Raw genomic sequence first — 18,725 nt, forward strand, 5'->3', positions numbered from 1 at the left:
GTGAATTCATTCTACCTTAAACATTTATGATTGAAGAGTACAAAAAAAGTAACAGTAGTGACAATGCTACAAGTCCTAAAAGTCTGAAGGTGAGTCATGTTCAGAAAATATGTAGTACCACACTGCAACACAATGCAGACATCAAGAAGGCATGAACATATTTTTATTTCACCGGACAAACAAGACCTTTCCTGCAAACCAAACGTTTAAAAAACATGGGTTCTAGGAAAATGCCTCTTTGTATGGTCTCCCAAATTTGTTTCTAGTCTGATGCTGATTTTTTTTAAACTTATGGCCACCCGGTCCCCGTTACCCAGGTCCAATTGATTGCATCATGTATTATGGCACGACTAAGGTGACCATGCAAACCATGCCTCCAGTCCTGCCGCTGAAACCTTAATATGTAGTTTTAAAACTGACAATTCAACCTGGCAAAATAAACCTTTTCTCTGGCATACACTTCCTTTCTAATACTTATAGGCCAATCCTAAGGTCCTACATTTTCCCGGGACAGGCTGCATTGCATTTAAAATGTAGGGCATGTATATTCTGTTCTACATGTTCTTGCAGTGAAAAACCTTCAAAGTTGCTTTTACAGTGTGGCAAGGATGACTCTTCCCCAGAAAGGACTTGGTTACAATTTATCACCTTATAATGCTTAACTTTGGAAGCAGTTTGAAAACTGATTCTAACTAATTTTAATAGTAATTTAAAAAACAACGTAATGGTGAAGTTGGCTTTTAAATTACTATTTTGAAAATGACACTTTTAGAAAGCTGTTATTTTCTTACCTGAGCTAAATGTGCCTTTCTGCCAGTGTTCACTGTCAACCAGGAACTAAATGGCTCCTTCATTAGGTGTGAGGTGGCTCCTAGAGCTGAAACAAAGGGAGAGGGTTGTCCTTTTCTTTGACAGTATGGCAATCAGGGCGGTGCCCAGAAACGTAATTAACTTCAGAGGATGCCTATTCTATCACAGACAGATCTCACAGGCAGATATATCTCGTATTGGCCTGGTAGCCCGCCGAGCAGCAATACCAGTGGAATTAAATCTGCCCCCAGAACTAGATCTAAGTGACCACAGGGAAGGGCTTGCTCATTATCATAACCACACCTTGGGCTAGGCAAATGGAGCTCTGCACAGGTAAAGAAAGATTCTACTGTCTGAATTATAGGTTGAGAAGAGCATTGTTACTGTAAAACACTCAGGAAGTACTACAAAAGGTAGTATGGTCACCCCTGAACTTTTACCCAATTGGTTATTGAGTGGTCAAAGGTTTACTCCACCCACAGGCTGGCTCTGGTCATAAATGTGGCACTACCAGTACTCTCTTCAGGTACTATTGGGCCTGTGGGTGACAGAAGGATGGCACCCGCTGTTGTGACTTCTAAAACCACAGCAAAGAGCTAAACCTGCTCCCACTTGTACCCAGGATCAAGAAGTGAACTTTCAAGGTCAGTTCCCTAATGTCCTTTTAAGCTTCAGGGACTCCAAAGCTGGTAGGATTTCACTTTCCTGACATGCCCAGAGACCAGTTCCAATTGGCTTTGCCCTGGACTCTGCAGGTGGCTTCAACTGGAGTGCATCCTGACCTGTACTTGGTGTCACTATGGTTATGGGACCCACTGCTAAGTGTCCCACCAGTCATGGAATCTTGTTTGTAGTGTTAAAGATGCCCAGATATCTTCCGGGTGATCTTAAGGAGATTCCACGCTGCTAGCAGACCCGTACTTGACCTAACAGTGAGTTATTTTAACTCAACACTAAATGAAGGGTAGACCTGTACCTCGCACGTGGAGATAAACTGTATGTATTGACAGACATCTTCCTCATTCAATTGAATGGCTAGTAGCTGTTTTTCATTGAGTAATTAGACTCTAAAGAACCTCTCAGCGTGTTTTCCTCACAACCCAATGGGTCCAAATTGAACAATGGACTTTAGTCAAGGGACTTTTTAAACATACAACTTTAGGTCCTGAAGATGGTTTGACAAATAACCCCTTCGGTGCTCATGACGAGCTCAGCTCGTCATGCAGTACAGTGCTCCTGTGCTCATGACGAGCTGAGCTCGTCGTGACCACACCCATTTTTATTATGGCCAGCACAGAAGAGGAATAAGACCAGCAGCGATGGTGTTAATTTTGCCACAACAGACCGAAGCGTCGACTTCTGCATCTATTTCCCTCACAATTGTTGTACAATAGTGAATGTAATCTATATGTTCAGGTTCTTCACTCATCTGACTTCATAGAATATATGCCTGTGTTCATGATTTGTAGGTAGTTTTACAGATCCTCGATATGCTGCATTGTTATATGTGAATGTACCTTTTTCAATTTTATCGAGATTAAAAAACTCTTTGTACTTTTGTAATTTCATTCTATTCATTGATTGTACATGTTGAATAGTTTCATATATGTTTAGATTTTTTCAAGTGTTAGAGACCATTTGGGCTTGAACATAAAAGTAATTGCATATAAACCTGAATAAGAATTTTCCCATGTAGGGATCTTTGTACTTATTATTAATTGATTGCCCAAGCCTCCAAGGGGATATTGGGTTCCCCACTTCCTTACACTCCAGATCCAGTGATGGCTTCTCCACCAAGGCAGAGGAGCGTCACCCCACAACTTTGCAGCAGGAAACATAAAATGATAATACCTTGTGTCATTATCATCGTGTTTCCTTCTGCTGTGGCAGTTTTCTGGGTGGGCGGTGGTGTCCCGAGGACAGATTAGCAGGGTAGGAGTGGTTTGCCCACACCTAAGTGCACATGACTGTTTGGTGAGCCCTGTTAAGCCGCCCAAACCAGTCATGCCCACTTCCCATATTCTCCATGCAGGCTGCATTACAGCTTGCCTAGAGTACATGCCCAGGCCCCATTCCCTGGCTGGGCGCCGATCCACAGCAATCAAACTAATCACAATGCTGTTCTGCAGCATTGTGTTTGACTATCTGGAGCCTGAGAGCCGGGTGCCTCCTGCTGCTTCCTGTATCCTGTTTCAGGACCAGAGCAGGAAGAAGAGGCAAAGGAGAGGCAGCGGCTGGCTGGCCGTCACATGTAAGTGGTTTCCTCCCACCTCCCTGCTGCAGTCGCACCACCACGCGAGTCTGGTAGCAGCCGCTACTGCACAGATCCCAAACCTAAAGAATTAGAAAATTATTTCCCAAAAACTGTCCCGAGAACCAGGATGAGACCAGGACCATTCTGCTTACCTTTCTGCCTGAGTTGTATCTGAGGCTTCTCTCACTACATTCTTCTCTGCAGCAGCAAATCCTTTTCAGCTGCCTTCACCAGCGGGGTACTTAGCCTCACGGAACTGTTGTCAGCCACAGCCCTGTTTCTCGTCCCGCTGGAGATTTTCGACTTCCATATACTGCAGTGTTTCTCCCGCTATTTCACCCGCTGGTCACTCGCGCCCTGTGAGGTCATTCTTCAGGTGCCTGCCCAGGTTGTATTGGCCTAAAGGACTGATTGTTCTGTGGAGATTTGATATGTCTCTCCCTTTTTTGAGGAATTTCTCTCCTCTCCTACAGCATATCAGTTAACTGTTTCTCGGCTGGGTCTATGTTCTGCATCTCAGTTCTGAAGGCATCTTTTCCACAATCATGGGAGTTTAACCTGCAATTTTGGCCAGACAGTTTGATCAGTGTCAGTCTGTGATATCTCAGGTTTGTTGCTTGTGGCTTTATGCTCTGCATCGCCTACTACTCGACTATCATATTTGTTGGTACAGCATATATTGAACTGCATTGTGGCATTTCCTCTTTCCCAGTAAGCTTGACTTGTGCAGGTTTTGTCACATTATTTCAGACTTTTGAAGGTCTTTTCTCCCTACACTATGAGACTGGGTTTGCCTTTCATCACACGGCCTATCTCACCTCCTCTATAGCAGAGGGAGGCAACACCCCATTGAAGAATGGTTGTTTAACAACACATCCTCTGCCACTCTCAAGGAGAACACTGGGCTGGAACTAAGAGACTTAAAAAGGATCACTCCTCTCCTCAGAAATCTCCCCACCCAGTTACCATGGAGAGCCTAATGAAAGAACTCAAAATCTCCAAACCCTTCATGTTGGAAACCTCTTCTAATCTCCACTGAATTGAAGACAAATTGTCTTCTCTTGAATTTAGGGTTTTGGACATTGAGTTTAACATTACCGAGTCTTGAGATACCACTTTAAAAGTGAACATCATGTCCAAAAAAATTGCTACTTTTAAAAGACACATGAAGATTTAGAAAATCAAAACCGATGTAATAGGCTTCATACTTATGGTATTTTGGATAGTGCAGAAGGAGGTGACATGACTACTTTTCTACACACAAACTTACCTATGATTGTGGGTCTTATTAGCAATTTTTCTCTCAATATCTAAAGAGTCCACAATCTTTGACCAAAAATATCCAGCCCAAATCCCACTTCCAAACCTAGAAGAATGACTATAGTTTTTCTCCAATGCATAGATTTAATGCAAATCTTCCAAACCTCCGAGCAATGGAAAGAGATGAATTAGCTTGATTACAGGATTTTCATCTTGCAAGATGTCTCTCGGGTCACAACTGCTCATCACAAATAATTCCGTGACCTGTTTCTCTCGCTGTCTGAACTTGGTGCTATACATACAGTATACTTCACCCTTGTATCTTCAAGGTCACCAACATAGACAGGACCACCTCTTTTAATTATCCAGCTCAATATAAGGACTTTATTCACCTTCACAGAAGAGAAGCCATAGACACCAGCGTTTCACTTATAAGTTGTTTCTTTTGTTTCCCACTCTCATTATTTAATGGGATCTTGGTTTCACCATTGTCGTTTTCCTATCTTCCCCAGGTTTCATGTATGTTACTACTGGCATTATTTACCAGCCCGCTGTTGACAAGTCTCTCCAGTCACTTGCTTCATTAACCTTTTTTACATCCTTCCCAGACCGGGAGCTCCAGTTGGTTCATCTATCATGGTGTTTCTCTGTGCTCTGTCTTTACTTCTTTATCTTTCTTCAGTTTTCCCTCTATGGTTCTGGTCTCATTGACTTTCTGCCATACTGTTATGGTTTATCATCTTATGGGTCTTCTTCTGACTCATTTCATGTTCCTTTTTTCCCTATCGATTCAGTTGTTTTTTTGCTTTTCTGTCAAATACCATGTTTCTATGTAGCTTACTAGCTGTGCCTCATTTTTCTATCTTCTATGGATCTTTTTCGCATTTCTTTCCAACTCCTTTTGTCTTTTGTGCTCTCTGTCTCCCGCTCACCTTTATTACTTATACCTCCATGTTTCGGTTTGGTTTGTTTGATGAGGTTGCTATTATCTAACTTGCTCATCAATTTTTTCAATGAATAGATTCAGATTGATTTCTTGAAATGTCAAAGGACTTATGTTTACTTTCAAAAGACAAAGAGGCATATTTACCATAAAGTGGCTGAGAACATAAACAATCGAGAATGGCGACTTGTAACTTCTATGTGTGCTGCATTGGACAGCACAAATGGAAGTTGCAAATCAGCATTTTTTTAATTCAAGGCAATTTGCTGTTTACATGTGTGCTGTAGAATGCAGCACACATAGAAACAAGGTTTTTCTCAAGGATTTTCAATTTTAAGATCAGGTTTTCCCTGGTTTTAGTTTTGGCGCTGACTCCTATTTATAATCAAGTAAAGTGGGCAACCCAATACATTCCTGGAGGCATGGATCCTGATAGATTTCTATCAGGTAACAGTGCCTACAAGGAATATTGTTTCAAACAAATAATCAAACTTGATTTAACACCATCTATTTTGATTGCCCTGTTTGACTTCAGCTAGGACACCGATCTCTGACGGTGTGGGTTTCATTTCATTTGACTCCACAAATGTCTTGTTGTCAATGTTTAACGGTGCAATTACATCAAGACTGCACGTTAAAACCTAACTATACTGCAAGCAATAATTGCTTTCATTCATTATTATCCATCTAGACCAATTATCCAATGGTCCTCATCTTGATCGCATTTGAAGGGCCTTCAGTCCACACAAGAATTTCTTTGTCCTGAGTATGGTCTACTGGATGAATTACACAAAAAGACTGAAACGTCAACATATCTAACCCACTTTCAACAGAAAATTATCATATAGGAAGTATTTATTCAAAGTGGGATTATAGTATCTATCTGTGAAGGGGCAAAAGAAATGGGTTACTTATATAAGTGACCAGGAGATAGCTCTGTGTAAGATCATTAACATTAGTCACTTGTTTTTTTGTGAATTGTGCGTTGTACCCTGTAAGTTCTTTATAAAAAAACTAACAAATCAAGTATACACCCATATTTGTTCTTCTTGATATATTCAGTTTTTGATTACTGTAATTGATTTGTATAATTCATATATTTGAGGCAACTAATAAGGACCCTCAAAATAGATTGCCCCCAATTTATGCCAACCTTGGTGCTATTCTGAATGAAATTAGTGGTCCATCGCCAATGAGGTTACCACATTGGCGATGGACCACTAATTTCATTCAGAAAAGCACCATTACTTAGAGACACACTGTCAACAGCCACTTCACAGACAAAAAGGCAGAAACATGGTTACAAAGGCGACAGAAAGGATTCACTAAAGCATGTCATGCAAAGCATGCAAAGTGAGACACTAATAGTTGCTGCCCTGAATTTGATAATTAAAGATGAAAAGACAGTCCTATTTTTTATACTTGCAAAACTCCCAGAAATAACCTTGTAAATATGTATATATTTCTATCAAATTTGTTTAGGATTCAAGCCTATACAGGGCTACAGAACAAAAATGAAAACAAACTGTGAAGCTCTGTAGTTTGTAAATACTATCTGGTTTTAGGGGATACACCCCAGTATAACATCTTTGGGAATCCTAAGGAATTCAACCTCGAACAAATGAGGATAAAATGGTATATTATATTTGATAATTTAAATGAAATAGAGTGTGCAGATTAAAAATGAAATATTTGTTGTTGTCAACGGTTTTAATTTTGCACTTGAACACTTTATATTCGCTATTTTAACCTGTATGTAATACTACACTACAAGATGGCCGCCACTTTCATTGCAATTTACCATCATTTATGTTGATGATACTGAAAGGCTGGGTGGGGATAAAATGGCGATCTTATGTTTGCACAAACTGACACTGACGAAACTTTTTAGCGAAACGCGTCTGTCAGGGGTGAAGGGGGTTTGAATATAAATTAATTTGACATCTGGATACCCGAGTGCTTGCCGTTTTTCGACCGGATTGGTTGATTTGTGCTGATATATATATATATATATATATATATATCAAAGAAGTTTAGCTCTGATTTAGTCTGATTAGTTACAAATCAGTTGCTGTCACCCAGACTGCTGGAACAAAATTATGTGCGACATTTGAACCACTCACCTTATACCCAACAGGAAGATCATGACAGTCTTGTGAACAGCCACTGACTTTTTTGCTTAGACATTCATTTACATGGCATCCTGTTTCATCAGAGCCATCTCCACAATCATCGTGCGTGTCACAAAGAACTCCTTCGGGAATACATCTACCATTCTTACACATAAATGATGAACTGTTGCATGTCTGTTCTGAAAGAAAAATTTATAAAAAGTAATAAAACAAATGCAAAATGAGAATCCCAGTATGAGCATTTCAATTTTATTGTCAAATTATATTATGCATGGTGATACAATTTATTTACATTTGGTTAAATGTGTTTAAGCTGACTCTGTCATCTATTGAACATATTGATTCCCACAAAGCTGTTTTGTATTCACTGCTCTCTTATTTAGGTGTGTTCTATGGTTAGCCGTCTTTACATCTTCATGTTTTGTAAAAAAAAAATTATATTAAGGATGCACATAAAATATAGACATACACAGCCTTTTGGTAAAGACTATTCATTCTTTTCATCTATTGACGCGCTGAATGCTTATTTGCTGTCAAGTGGTTGTCAACATTCGAAACTAGGAGGTGTTGGCAGCCATTTTGTGCCTCGGTAGAAGCGAGGGTCTAGAAATTAGTGGAATAATTGTTCAAAACGTATAAAGGGGGCAGGGAAGAAATATTTTAACCCTCTAGACCTGCTTAGGGGGTCCCAAAAAAAAATAAGTATGGGCGAATTTTGCAAATCAGCGGTTCGCAAATTCGCAAAAGAATCCGCGAATTCGCAGATTTCCCCACGAAATCGCGGATTTTTTTGCAATTTTGCACCATTCTTAACTGGAGTACTTTCTACTGGCTAATCATGAAGTGCTTTGTTTAAAGAAAACGCAGTTCTGTTGGGTAGGACTGATATTATTTCCAAATACATTAAATGCATTATAATATAAGATATGCTCTCTCAACACACAAAGGAAAGGAAAAAGAAAACTGTACTCTTTAAATTTAAGCTCAATATTTATCTGAATTTCATCATTCGGTTAAGAGCTATACAGTTGTATCAAAATATGTACAAATTACTGTTTAGTGACAGTTGTGCATAGTGAAGAGGTGACAAAGTGAACAATATATTCAGTGTTAACAGGGTTTCATCTAAAAATATTTCTTTAGAGGAGGCCAGAGCTTTGTTTGAATCCACAGTTTCTCCCTAATGTGGAAACCGGGTCATTCTGGACCTAAGGACGCCGGGGTCCCTCGAGTGAGCTGTCCATCATATTGTGCAAAGGGCGGGAAGACGGTGCACACCGCTAGTGTGTGTGTGGGGGCAAACGTTTGGGCTTCTTTGCAAGTTCACATGCCTCTTGTGTGTATAAAAGGTCAGGCACAGATCAGAGCAGTAGATGGGAAGAAAGAAACTCCTGGTTACAGGAACTGCACAGGGATTGCACTTGTGAAAGTCAAGGATGCAAAGGCCTCCATTATGCATCATAGCTAATTTTCGACTGTAGTTATAGGGAGAAAGTACACCTGCCCAGCCTTGACAAAGCTCACATTTTTTGGGGCTGATTAGGGAGTTACTGAATTTGACCTTGAACTCGGGCACCTACTTTATCTATATCTGTAAGTGCTTCCTGCAGGAGCCTCCTTGTATACTTGTAACTATTCTCTGACCCTGCTTCGAGGGTCAGAGAATAGTTGCAAGTAGGCAAGGAGGTGCCGCTCAGGAAGCACTTACAGGGTTACAGTAGGTGCCCAAGTTGAAGTTACTTTCTTTGTAACCATTTTGAAAATGGTTACAAAGAAATTAGCTTCAACTTGGGCACCTGCTGTAGCCCTGTAAGTGCTTCCTGAGCAAAATTCGTCCTGCTCACGGATTTTGCTGTGATTTTGCACGATTCGCAGATCTCGAAATCGCGGAAAATCCGCAAATGCCGCGAGCGGAACGAATTTTCCGCCCATACTTAAAAAAAATGTTTTTTAAAATAACAGAGAAATGTGCGGTGGATTCATGAATTTGCTGTAAAAAAAAACTAAAAACGAAGCGGGGGCTCCTGTGCTTATTTAAAAATTAGCTACCTGGGAAGGACAAATGCTGGGGTCTAAACTATTGCTTTGAAAGCAGGGGCCAAGAACAAAGGGGGAGTCCCAAAATGTGTTTTCCCCATGCAATTTTCCATAGAAACCGTTCATTGTGGCTACAGCCCAAACAGCTGAAAAGAATTATATCAAATTTGGCAAAGAGGTAGTCCTGTGTTCAGACTCATACCTTTTGCTTAAATGGTGTAAACCCATTCAGTAGTTTCTGAGAAAATTACAATTAAAATTACATATATATCCATGGCCTCGGTGGATCCGCGCATCTTGCGCGCACTCTAAGCGCACCGTCCCGATCACACGCTAATTGGCTGTCAAGTGGTTGTCAACATTCAAAACCAGGAAGTGTTGGCATCCATTTTGTGCCTCGGTAGAAGCGAGGATCTAGAAATTAGTGCAACAAGTGTTCAAAACGTATAAAGGGGGCAGGTAAGAAATATTGTGACCCTCTAAACCTGCTTAGGAGGTCCCTTATTATGGAGAAATGTCCGCTGGGTGCATGGATCCACCGTAATAAAAATAAAAGCAAAGCGCGGGCTCCTGTGCTTGTTTAAAAACTAGCTACCTCGGAGGGCCAAATCCTGGGGTCTAAAATATTACATTTGATGGGGGTTCTGAAGTGGCCCTGTAGCCCGGGGACCCACATTCTTCAGTGCTACAAAATAAATGGGTGAGGAAGCTCAAAGGTCCATCTAAGCCCCGGGTATTACCAGCCTCCAGTGCTTTTTATATTTTGGAGCAGTCGAAAGCTTTAGGGGAACACCACCCCCCAGGAGCAGCTCCTGCTGTGTCTCGGGGTGTCTACCCCCGGGACACTGCTGTTTGCTATGGCAGGGCGGGAGTTGAGGTTCCCGCTCTGTCATAGCAAACTTGAGGGCATATTAACAAGTGCCATTTCACCACAATAAAAAAAAAGCCTAAAAAGCTCCAGGGAGGTGGTGGTCCCCAGGGCTCGGGGGTCTGTAAGGGACCCCCGCATTTACAGTTTTAGTGCCCGGGGAGGTGGTGGTCCCTGGGGTATGTGGCGGGCTCGAGCCCCCGGTTATTTTATTCAAAATAGACCCCCTGGTTATTTGTGAAAGCCCCGGGGTGGTGGCGGTCCCCTGGCAGTGTGGGGGCATTGGGACCCCCACACACATTCTTTTAACATCCCCAGGGAGGAGGTGGTCCCTGGGGCTGCAGCAGTCCAGGTAATGAATGTATAGCGCCCACGGGACCTGGCCCACCCGGGGGCTTTTTTTAAACGTAGCGCTGGAGCCTGCAGTTCGTTTTTTTAAATACTTTTGGTGGGATTCGCGCCCCATCGCGATTTCTGCTAAAGTTATTTTAAAAAAATGCTTTTTTGTCCATGTAGGGTGCCCTGAGCAGGTCTAGGGGGTCAGGGGGTCTGTACCCTGCCCTCTTTTTTTCTTTTTTAATATTTTTTCTACTGTTTTCTTGTGACTCGGTTCTACATAGCCACAAGATGGCTGCCAACACTTCCTGGTTTGGAGTGTTGGCAGACAATTAGAATGAAGCTCGTGGTCGGGAGGGTTCGTAAACCCACTGTGACCCACTGCGGCCATAGATATCAAACTTTTTATTTTTCGAATTTCTCAGTAACTACTGAACGGATTTACACCATTTAACAAAAACGACTCTTTCTGAACCAAGGGCTACCTTTTTGCTATATTGGGTGTAATTCCGCTTTGTCTAAAGTTTCCTACAGAAAATTACAAGGGGAAAAGCAATTTGGGACCCCCATTTCTGTTCGCCCCTGCTTGGCGAATCATCCCAAAACTTTCAAGATGGCAGCTGACCGTAGCTGAACACACGTTTGGAAAATTTGCCAAAGATTCGTCAATCTGCACAAAAAGGTATTGGGAAAACAAAAAAACGCTAGGTCCTACCTATAACTACCTACTGGCGACCGTAATATAATATATATATATATATAGCGGCTACTGGAGGGAGTGCTGCAGGATGGTGAGGCGGGAGAGGGGATGGGTGGGGGGTAGTAAACTCTGGATTAAGGCCAAACGGAGTTCAGTAACTAAACAAATAAATGAAACAAATTACATTGTGCGCTGCAATGCTGGTTTGGCGTTGAAGTATATTTTATTTATAAGCCCTCTTGTGAATTTATATATATTCTTTTAACACCTCATCACCACTGGTACAATGAGGTTGACTCTTGTTGGATAGTTTTAGTATGGGTTTATTTGCTTAAAATGGTTATGCTTATGCTTGCGCTACCCTGCAGCGTTTCGGCTGTATCACAACCTTGTACACAGTTTGGAGGTTCCACTTTTTTACCTTATTTACATTGCCTTCCCTATGATATCAGCATAGAAATTGAAGGTGGGATTGCCCTTATTTTAAACTTGTTTGATTACAAAACTACTCTCACTGGTACATTGAGGTTGACTCTTGTTGGATAGTTTTAGTATGGGTTTATTTGCTTAAAATGCTTATGCTTATGCTTGCGCTTCCCTGCAGCGTTTCAACTGTATCACAACCTTGTACACAGTTTGGGGGTTCCACTTTTTTACCATATTTACATTGCCTTCCCTATGATATCAGCATCGACATTGAAGGTGGACTCTCAATTATACCATGATGTCTTCAAACATGATCATAAAAAGAATATGTATATATATATGTCACTTCAAATCACATAAACAATACCATAGCCTAAATTGATGTTATCATAATTACTATAATTGTTGCCCTTATTTTAGACGTGTTTGATTGCAAAACGCCACTACTCTCATTATGTTATTAAAATGTATCATTTTAGAATATTTGCAATTAAACTGAGCACTGACTTATAATAAATACAGGCCACGTGGACAAACCTGTTTTTTTGCTCTAAAGGCATTTTTGACTACGTATGATTCTGTTGGAAAACATTGTTGTATAAATGAGAGTCTGCTCGTCAGGGTAGCACGAGCATGAGCACTTTAAGGCTATAAATATATGCTAAAACTGTTCAGCACGTGTAGACTTCCTTGTACCAGTGGTGACAAGATGTTTGAGGAAATTTGGGCAGACGTGCGGAAACCACATATACATCTCAACCTTTGACCAGGTGCACGGCCAGGTGCACGGCCAGCAAAAGCAAAAGCATATAAGAAAAAATAATATGTGTGTATATATATATATATATATATATGTATGTATATATATATATATATATATATGTATATATATATATATATATATATATATATATATATATATATATATATATATATATGAAAAAGGTTCCTCCCCAGCTTGTTCTGCGCTCGCAGACACAGCCTCCACTCCAGCAGAAATAAGGACCGGACCATCAGAGTCAGCAAAAGATGTTTTATTATCCTTCAACAGAACCAGCGACGCGTTTCGAGCAGAAAGCCCTTGTTCACGCTGCCAATATATGTATATATATATATATATACACACATATATATATATATATACATATATTACATATATATGCCATAGACATATATCGCCAGTAGGTAGTTATAGTTAGGATTATTTTCAATGCAAAATCTCAACATTCTATTGTGAATAACTTTGGCGCTGGTTGAGGAATCTGCCTGAAAATTTCCTCAAATTTGCCTTGCGGCGCTCCAGTACTTCCTTGAAAGTTTGGAGGGGGGGATTCATCAAGCGGGGGCGAGATAAAAGGGGGGTCCCAAAACGTGTTTTCCCCATGTTAATTTCCATAGGTCGGTCAACCTCACTTTTAGCCCGAACGGCTGAATGGATTTCCACCAAACTTGGCAAAATTGTTGGGACTGGTAGCCCGATGTGCCTTTGTTATGTCTCAAGATATGTGCTCCAGTGGATTTTGAGTAATTTAGGTTCAAAAAAATATATCTGTAAGCGCTCCCCGGTAGCGCACCAGGGCGCTAACCAGTGCGCTACGCGAGTTTGCGCGCGGAAAGCTACTTGGCTCTCGGGGGTCTGTCAACATTCCAAACAGTCCGGAGCGGCTGCGATCTTGTGTCTCGGTAGGATCGAGACACAAGAGGTGGCAAAAACAAAGGGGGAAATGACCATAAGGGGGCAGAGTAGACCCCCCTGATCCCCTAGGTTTGATGTGGGGGCTATAAAAGGGCCCCGCGGGCAAAAGAAATTATTATTTTTTTTTGATTTGCGCGGGGGAAGCGCCCGGTACGCGCACCGTGGAGCGTACCGGGAAGCGTTCCATGAGGAAAAAAGAATGATAGAGTTTTTAAAAAATTTAGCATTTTTTTATAAATTGGAGGTAGTTCTAAAAAGAACTGTTTTTTTCTTCTTTTTGTTGTTTTATATTTTTTTAATGTTTTTTGAACATTTTGTACTTTTTTTGGCTTTTATGAACTATTTTATATATTTTTTGTTATTTTTATGGGGAGAAACAATAAACAAGGAATTGAAAATGGCTCATCTGGAGCAAAAAAAAATCAGGAAAAAATTAGGGTTTTTGGGGGCAATTGTGGTTGTCACCAGCAAGGAGGATGAGCTTTATGCTCTGCTCACCATAGGAGATGGTCTTACCACAAAAATACATGTGATCCTGAATTCACCAAACCGTGGTTGTATGCAAGGGATCGTCTCCCTTGTCTATGGTCCCGATGGAGTGGGTTGTTTTCATTTGGAGGTGCTGGGTGTAGATTGGGGAGGGTTGCTGGCCAGTTCTCTCACCTCTGCGGCAGCATAGTTGTTCGGATGCTTGCGCTGCATGTGCCTAATCATAGTATTATTACCGCGTAAGCGCGTCAGATGCTTACGTTGCGCGATCGTATTCGCTCGAGTACTTCCGGGTGCGCTTACGCCGTGCGTATCACGCGGACGTGGCTACGCAATACGTCATGATGTTTTCGTTCGCGGCAACAGCGCTAACGGGACGCTCACCGGTACGCGACCCGGGGCGCTCCGGAAAAATGCGCTTTCCAGTGCGCACACCGGGGCGCGCACCGGGAGCGCACCAGGGCAAAAAAAACCAAATAGTATTATATAAATATACAATATAGGATTCATTAAAAAAATATTACATTTCATAGGTTTGAGGCCCTATATATAGTTAGGAATTAGCATTTAAAACACCTATGAAATTCACTAAAAAAAAACATAGGTTTCACACCAGTTATAGTTAGGAATTAGCATTTAAAAAACCTCTTAAATTCATCATGAGTGATGTCACTGGCGATGTCATCAGTGATTTAATATGTGACGTCATCAGCAGTGCATTGGAGGCACGCTTGTTATGGTGAGTCCAACTAACTATAACGTTGGAATTTCTCTGGTTTTATGTCAGCAAAAGTTCCAGCTAACTACAACTGGTGTGAAACCTATAGTTTTTTCAGTGAATATATATTTATATAATATTTTCACTCACTATATGTAATGTACTTTTCAAAGTAAATGTACAAAGTCTAAACAGATGTTCTTTGTTGAACTTGACCCTTCAATATCAACTACTAAAACAACAGCTGAATCAGATAAAAACATTTTTTTACATATGGCCTTTCAGTTGCAGAATATATAAGCTTCAGTTTCAGGAAAAACACACTTCCTGGCCTTTGAGATAAATATATTACCGGGACATTTGGAGGACTACCAATCTTATGGGCCTCACAGCAAGATTGAGTTGGATTACTCTTATGGCGTTGACCTGGGCAGGTCCAGGATTGTCCCTTAAGTTTACCTTTTAACCTGTTGAGATGACATTTGTGTTCTAATCTATATGGGGAGCCATGCTTACTACATTTCGACAACTCATGAATGCAGGGCTCCCCTTATTTCTAAATATACTCTAAAATTGTGATTTCCACTTTGGCCCTAATTTTTTTTCCCCCAGGTGAACTTGTGATCAGACGTCTCCCAAAGCCAATTTTTTAAAGTGCTGATGGCGAGGAATGTAATTCACATTGGAATGATTTGTGTTTTATATCAGGCTCTAAATATACGATCTTTATGGCTGCTATATTCATATGGCCGAGATACCCGCCACCCCCTCTCAACACAATACCCAAGAATTGGGAAACCGGAAACAGTTCTTGAACTTTTGGAAGGCGGGAAGGGAGTCACCCTTCCCGGCCGTATTTATTAAAATATGAAACAAAAGAAAACATTAAAATAACAGTTTCATATAATGTACAATTTCATTTCCACATTACGATGTTGGCTAACCTTAACAGATCTCTAATACAAAGGTTCTCCTAGCCGAACTAACATCCTACAAAACATTTGACTTGAAATTGTACATCCTAACGTTAAGGGCCAACGGCAAGGTCGTAACCGGTGTCAGATCCCTAAACCAGAAATACCCCCCTCACTTGTGAGAGGAGCGACCGCACAGAGGCGTACCTCAAGTGCATCTACCAATTTCCCTTTGTACTTGACGGGGGCCCCAATAAACTCGACGCCATTTAACGGTCGTTCGAGGACTCGTGTGAGGTGTCTAAAAGGTAGCGTAAACCCCCTCCCGCACCCCACACAACTTACCCATCTGCCGTCGCAGATGTCCTGGCCCCGGGAAATTCCCCAGGAGGGGCCGTAGCCCCTCCTATCCAGGAAGGGGCCTTGACCACCTTTCCTTTCCTTCCGGCGGCCTCTCCTTAGACAGGACCGCCTCCCCGTTGAGGGGCCAATTGGCCACCTCCCCCGCGCGCTCCCATCCGTAATGGGTGACGCCCCCTCATAGGGATCTTCCAATTACTGCTCACCGATCATGACCTTACCGCCACAGGCCGGATAGTTGACCGGCTATCCGGACCCCCCACAAAAGACTCCTACCTAAAGGTCATGCTGTAAACTCCTTAACCATGCTATGAAGTCTCCTATGAGTAAGTCGTTCCCCACCCGGGACAAATGAACACCGTCCCCCAAATACATACTTTCCCCTTTAATACAACCATGCGAAACAGAATGCAGTGTACTTGAACGAAACAATCTACTCATTTTATTATTAATTTTCCTTACTGAATGATTCAGCGCAGAAACAGAAATAGCCCCCCGCCACACTTTCCGTGGGATCATATGGGACCATGCAATTGTGCACCCTGGAACTCTTCTTGCCAACCAACTTACCGTGGAAAGCATCGCCTCAAGAAGAAGTCGTCTACCAGTGGTCACCAAATCATTGCCCCCAAGATGTACTATGACTACAGACGGCGGTGACCTTGTCCGCCCTAACAAACCCTCGAAAAATGATCGAAACTGGTCAATACAGAGCCCGCCCTTTCCGTAGAAGGACACACTGTACCCGTATTCCCCAGCCACGTGAATCATGTCACCTGCTTTGAATACGTCCGCGGCACGCATCACGTATGAGTGGCCCACGACCCACACCTCCTTTTTCACAGCCGGCAATGTCTGACCGCTGGCCCCCCGGTGTCGGGTCGACTGGACAGTCCGCCCCGCCTCGTAGGCTTGCACAACTGAAAACCAAACAAAATCAAGAAGCGTGAGTACATCATTACAGCTTCACAACATGTGCAACCGCACATACCTCTTATAACAGTTCGAGGACCAACGCCCCACACGTTTTACTTGTTCAACGTTCAGACCCCTGGCTGTAGCTTCCGTAGCAGCCTCTATCCGAAAGGAATGGGTCCCAAAGTCGCCGGGGTTCAAGCCCGCGGCAGAAATCGACATCGCAAGCACCCGCTGAAACTGAAACCTCGTCAGTGGGGTGGCGTCAGCGTGTCTTAACAAGGTCCCCCCCCATGCTGCCACCCTCTGTGCTAAATATTCCTCTACGCACCCCACAGGGCACATGGCAGACCCGGGGACCCTCTGGATGATTACGCAGTCCCCGATTGCATCCTGATCGGATTTGGACCTGACAAACGAGACCGTCATTGTCTCCTCCCTGACCTGAATGTGTTCCCGGCACAGTCCCCCCATCGTATCCCGCTTGTTCCTTGCCCCTAATTCGCTTACCCGCATAGCCCCATGGAATGCTAATGCAAATGCGGCTCGGAACAACACTGCTTCGTACTGGGATGAACATGTTACCGGTAGCACGGATAATAACAGGGCCAACCTATCCAGACCTATCGGGTGCCTATCGTCTACTCTGCGACCCTCAAGGCGTTGCCACCCACGTAGCGCTTTTTGCACAACGAAAGACGCTGCCGGGTCCTGGATCCCATGAGCCCTTGCCATGAAGGAAATGGCGGCCCGATGCCTCTGGGCCGTAGCTACTGACTTGCCTGCGTGACAGGAAGAGAGCAGGAATCTCACTACACACTCTTCCAGACCCCAAAGCTCCCTCCCGGCAGTACCCAAAAAGGCCCAATAGGAACGGAACGCCCCTTCATATGCCTTCCTCGTCCTGGGTGCTAAACTCTCTCCCACGAGGTCTTGTAGTTCGGGGCACCGAGAGACCAGAGAGCTTCGGGAAAGGGTGCCGCCACCGGGTCCGCTGTGGGCAGAAAACCCCAGAAGGCCTGGATACGGAAACGAGAGAGCGCATCAGCCGCTTGGTTCATCACCCCCGGCACGTGTCGCGCCCTAAACAGTACATTCAGTTGCATGCACAACAACACAATTTCTTTGAGCAGTCTCAGAATCAATTTGCAACGTGCTGCCTGACTATTGATACACTCAACCACGGTCATGTTATCAGACCAGAACACCACAGAGTGATCCCTAAACCCTTCTGGCCATGTTTTCAAGGCCACCAGAATAGGGAACAGTTCGAGAAAAGCAATGTTACTCGTCAACCCGCACTCATGCCACCATGACGGCCATTTTTGAGCCGACCATTGTGTACCCAATATGGCGCCAAAACCCATACTCCCCGCCGAGTCTGTCCATAGCCCCAACTCCTCGGAAGACACTGCTGGTTTATTCCAGACAATTCGACCATTGAAATCCACCAGGAATGCAATCCATATGCGCATGTCCTGGCGAACCTCTGCCTCTCTCTCGTACGATGATGTCCTTCCTTCAAGCCGACCATGGACTGTGCAATCGAGCGGGAAAAGGGGCGCGCCATCGGCATTACTCTCAGGGCAAAATTCAACTGACCCACCACCTGCTGCAACTGATGCAGGTTCACTTTCGTTGCACGAATACATGTCTCAAGGGATAACCTGAATTTTAACACTTTTTCTTTAGGTAATCGAAAACAACCTTCCACCGAGTCGAGCTCGATCCCCAAAAACTCGATCAAGGTCGAGGGGCCCACCGTCTTACCTGGCGCCAATGGCACACCGAATTGATTCATTAGGACACAAAATTCATGTAAGGCCTGTCCACACTCAGAATCCCCGGCTGCCCCCAGAAACAGAAA

General features: G+C 43.0%; 1 protein-coding gene across 1 annotated transcript in view; it reads right to left on the reverse strand.

The window, feature by feature from the left end:
- LRP1B (LDL receptor related protein 1B) overlaps positions 1 to 18,725 on the reverse strand; it is a 3,669,685-nt gene that overhangs the window by 604,417 nt on the left and 3,046,543 nt on the right. Inside the window, exon 55 of the mRNA XM_086955170.1 lies at positions 7,391 to 7,578. Within this exon, the coding sequence (XP_086811296.1) occupies positions 7,391 to 7,578 (188 nt within the window). The remainder of the gene's footprint in view (positions 1 to 7,390; positions 7,579 to 18,725) is intronic.

Source organism: Lissotriton vulgaris, chromosome 2_1 (assembly GCF_964263255.1).
Source record: "Lissotriton vulgaris chromosome 2_1, aLisVul1.2, whole genome shotgun sequence".
Taxonomy (NCBI): domain Eukaryota; kingdom Metazoa; phylum Chordata; class Amphibia; order Caudata; family Salamandridae; genus Lissotriton; species Lissotriton vulgaris.